General features: G+C 34.4%; 1 protein-coding gene across 1 annotated transcript; it reads right to left on the bottom strand.

The window, feature by feature from the left end:
- Positions 1-3,226: 3,226 nt before the first annotated feature.
- LOC141628524 (uncharacterized) lies at positions 3,227-3,529 on the bottom strand. Its single transcript, XM_074441654.1, has one exon. The coding sequence runs from the start codon at positions 3,527-3,529 to the stop codon at positions 3,227-3,229; it is 303 nt and encodes a 100-aa protein (XP_074297755.1).
- Between the last annotated feature and the right edge of the window lie 1,415 nt (positions 3,530-4,944).

Below are 4,944 nucleotides of genomic sequence, written 5' to 3'. Positions count from 1 at the left end.
AAAGGTAAGTCTTCTTGTGTCTTTTAAGTATCATTATATCTCGTGCTTATTTACTTCAGATAGACCTCTCTCGTGCTTATTTACTGTTATGGATAATACTTCAAAGTCCACTACTCAAGCAACTACTTAACCGAGTCATACGTGACTCCTACTTTTCCTCCTCTTCTTATGTATATTGTTAGTCAATATGTAATCCCTAATTGTAGTGTTTGTTAGCTTATCTTTAGGAGATAGTCAACTGTATATTTAGGGGTTGTTTGGTTGATAAGGAACTTAATTTTCCTAGGAAAATACAATTCATGGGAATTAAGTTCCCTCATCCAATTCGGGTGAATTTCGGAAAAGTGTTTGGTTGTTCATGTAGTAATTAAATTCCACAGGAACTTCCAATGACCAAGGGGGGAGTAGGTAAGCAACTTCCTACATCATGTAGGCATTGAAAGTTCCTAAGAAGTTCTAATTCCTACATTTTCCAAAATTTATGGCAACCAAATAACCCATGTTTTTCAAAACCATGGGATTTTCCAATGCCTATGTTTTCTAATTGGCAACCAAACGACCCCTTAGTATATATACATAATTATAAGTATCGTTTAATCCACTTCATGGCATCAGAGAGAGATTGAAGTTTGTGATCCGTATAAGGCCGTAACCAAGGAAAACAGAGACAACTGAAACTATGTAATTTATATATATTGGGAGTTTCATTAAATAATTTCGTGAAAGGGGAATTATTTTGTAGCGTGGGGGTCGGAAGACGGTTTATAAGATAAACGACAGTGGAAAAGGCGCGAGGCCAAAGAGAGGTAGGGAGCCGAGCATGAGTAAGAAGAGACATATCCGTTTCAACTATGTGACGGCGCCTACATTCAGCAAATCCATTGTGTTCCGGTGTATGGGGAGGAGAGGTTAAATGATTAATACCCGTGATATTGAGATGAGACGTAAGTTTTCGAAATTCACCACCGTTGTTGGAATAAAATTGTTTGATCGGTTTACTGAAATAGTTCTCGACAATGGCACGAAATTTAAGAAATATGGACTCAGTGTCAGATTTTCGTTTTAGTGGATAAAACCAAATATAATGTGTGTAATGATCAACGAAAATAACATAATATTTGAAAGAATCGTGAGACATAACGGGGGACGTCCAAAGGTCTGAGAAAATAAGATCAAGAGGTGCTGTGGAAACCAATGTAGATTGACCGAAAGAAAGTGTAACACCCCATACTCCAAGTGCCTTACCAGGACCACTTAGGCATGAAAGTGCTACCATCTCGGTTACCCGAGGCAATGATAATTAAATAGACAATAACGAAACGTACTTTATTAATTAGTTTAACGTGATACAGGTCCAACAAAAACTGATAATGTAAAAAGTACAACTGTTCTCAAAATGTTAAATTAACTAAACAAAGAAAGAATGTTCGACACAGCGGAAGACTTCTAAAACAGCTCGTGATGACCTAACCCAGCAATCCCATGCGCATCAACTTAAACCTACTCAATAACTGCTCACCATCCCCGAATGGATCACCACAGTTTTTAAGACAATTAAACGGGGTCAGTACTGATTAAACAAAACAAATAGCTGCAATGAAACAACAATACAAGTCAATACAATCCACCAACTCCGTCACATCACCACACACCTGACTACACACTAGAATACTCATCGCAAAAAGTATTCCACACCGCCAATAGGGGACCGCAGCCGTTCCGACCTAAGGCCCGCTCATCTCATCCGAGCGATAAACCCATGTTCCTTAATATGCACATCCCTTCTGTGGCGGGTTCCACGGAAGGCAAATCACGGGCGTGAAGCCACTCCCGCAAGTGACTCCACTCAGCCGAGGACGCACCTCGCAAACCATAGACAGTTATACGATAATCACAATGCACTACCAACAACCACCACATTAGAATCCAATGCCAATACGATATACAACGCCAACAACAGTTAATTATCAACACAACCATGTAATCAATACTGAGTAGGGAACTCTCTAGAGTTCCTTACCACTTATACACGTGTCTAGAAGGTTCTAGGTTGTTCTACATAAACCTAGAACATACATGACTCTTATTGACTCTTCTAGACTCTTCTAGTTGTTTCTACATTATTCTAGCATATTCCGGTTAAGTTTAGAACATTCCGGAAACTTCTAGAATACACTAAAAGTCTCATACTTCAACACTCCTCCTTGAGACTTTTGGTGTAACACTTAGCTTGATCATTCTTCTTCTTTTTCTTTTTTCTTTTGTAACGCCAAACTCGGAGGTTGCTCGATGTACGTCTCCTCCTCGAGCTGGTAGCATAACGTGGAGCAAATGTATCTTTGTAGTGAATTCCATCTTGTTGGGAATATCCTTTATCGATCATTCTTGCTTTGTGCTTGTTGATAGAGCCATTAGGATTCAACTTAGTTTTATAAACCCATTTTACACCAATTACCTTTCGATCTCTTGGCTTGTCAACCAACTCCTTTATCATATTTATCTCCTTCTCCATAGGTTCGTGCCACTCCTTGTGTTTGAAAGCCTCATCAAAGTCTTTTGGCTCCTCAAAAGTGAAGTAGCATCTTTCGCACTCTTCTGTATCTTGAATGGAGGGACATTCTACATAAATTTCAGATAGATTTCTCTTACCTTGTGCTCCTGTAACATTCTCCACATTGTCATTCGGGGATGGAGAATGTGCTTTAGGAGTTGATGGAGGAATAGGAGAATCATTGTTGTTGGTTGTGTCAGCATTACCTTGTGGATGCTGTGGATGATCAGGGAGTAACGTCACATTTGTTTCTACCTTCTTTTCCTCCCAGGTCACATTTGTTTCTACCTTCTTTTCCTCCCAATGTCTGGCTGCTTCATGGGAAGATGTATCTTCGAAAGAAGATTCTTGAATCTTGAACTTCCGATCATGGGCGTGTAAAGATTCAATTAGCTCTGTCACGGTGAGCTTCGATAGATCCCTTGATTCTTTAATAATAGTGACAATCATATCGAATTTTTTTGTCAAAGTTGTGAGAATTTTCTGCACAATCCTCGTTTCAGCGACTTCTTCACCATATATTTTCATTTGGTTAATTGTCTCCATTACACTCTAAGTGTAGGTTGTTATGTCTTCATTCTCCCCCATTTTCAAATTTTCGAAATGTTTTCTTAAGGCATTAAGACGTAATGCCCTTATCCTTTCATCACCATAGAATTCTTTTTGGAGTATATCTCATGCTTCTTTTACGGTAGAAGCCCACATTATTTTTGGAAAAATGATCTCTGAAAAAGTATTAAAGATGAAACATAGGGCTTTGGCGTCATTTATTTCATCCTTTTTTATTTTCTTTAAGGTTGCTTCGATGGTTGGAACACCTTCTTGTTGTTTTTGGAGACCATTTTCCACTATCTCCCATAGTGCATTTGCTCTTAAAAAGAGCTTCATTTTAATGCACCAATGGTCATAATTTTCTCCTCTAAATAAATCTAGAAAATCTAGAGGAGCTGGCAATGGAGTGTTTGATGCGGAAGCCATAGTTTTATTTTGTTTCCCTAAGATCTTTAGAGCTCTGATACCACTGTTGGTTATGAGGGAGTATAGGAAGTAGAGTGGAGATTAGTTGTTTGTTTAGTTGATTAGTTGAAGGTTGATTAGTTGGAGTTTAGTTTAAAGGAATTAGTTTGTGTATTGATTTGTTTGTAAATTTGTTGGGATACACTTGGGTACACTTGGGTTCATAGAAATGGGAGGGGAGTTCCTCTATTTGGAGCCTTTGTAACACCCGCGAATTTCCCATTTTAACATTTAAAATTTATTAATCTATTTGATTACTTTATTTGATAATTTTGAATTATTCGATTTAGTTAATTTTATGTCAAACACGAGTTCTATAAAAATATTATATAAAAGCTCATTTTTATAAAAATACGTACGATTGAATTATATCTTTAAGGTATGATTTATATAATAGTATATGTATACGTATTTTTGGTCGGATAATAATAGTGACGGTAATAATAATAATCCATGTCTTAATTTCCGTCTAGCTATAGACCGTCACATTTCGACTTATGAGTCTAACCTTTCTCGACCTATCCTATATGGACAACACATCACACCCACCTAACATCCTACACTCTACTTGTAAAATATCTCTTTATTATATTATTATTATTATTATTATTATTATTATTATTATTATTATTATTATTATTATTATTATTATTATTATTATTATTATTATTATTATTATTATTATTATTATTATTATTATTATTATTATTATTATTATTATTATTATTATTATTATTATTATTATTATTATTATTATTATTATTATTATTATTATTATTATTATTATTATTATTATTATTATTATTATTATTATTATTATTATTATTATTATTATTATTATTATTATTATTATTATTATTATTATTATTATTATTATTATTATTATTATTATTATTATTATTATTATTATTATTATTATTATTATTATTATTATTATTATTATTATTATTATTATTATTATTATTATTATTATTATTATTATTATTATTATTATTATTATTATTATTATTATTATTATTATTATTATTATTATTATTATTACTACTACTACTACTACTACCGTGCAAATCCCACACCTCCCCTCATTCCGTCCTCTTCTTCATTTCAAAACAAAGCAGCTGCAACAATGACACAAACAGAGTCCGTACACTCCATTTTCGCACCTCTCAAGCTCAGATCCTTCCTCCAATCCTCAACCAAATTTCATAAAACTTACTCCATTAGCTTCCCCTCCTCATTCTCCTTCTTCCTATATAAAAAAGAGCCAAGCTTTCACCCGGTTTCATTTCGACCGTCTTTCAAAGATGCGATTTTTGGAGCTAATCTCTTCCATTTTGGATTTAGAATCACTCTTGGACGGTTCCTTGGATGTTTAA

Source organism: Silene latifolia, chromosome Y (genome assembly GCF_048544455.1).
Source record: "Silene latifolia isolate original U9 population chromosome Y, ASM4854445v1, whole genome shotgun sequence".
Classification (NCBI taxonomy): domain Eukaryota; kingdom Viridiplantae; phylum Streptophyta; class Magnoliopsida; order Caryophyllales; family Caryophyllaceae; genus Silene; species Silene latifolia.
Note: the sequence above shows the minus strand (reverse complement) of the source record. Positions and strands in the feature narration are given on the sequence as shown.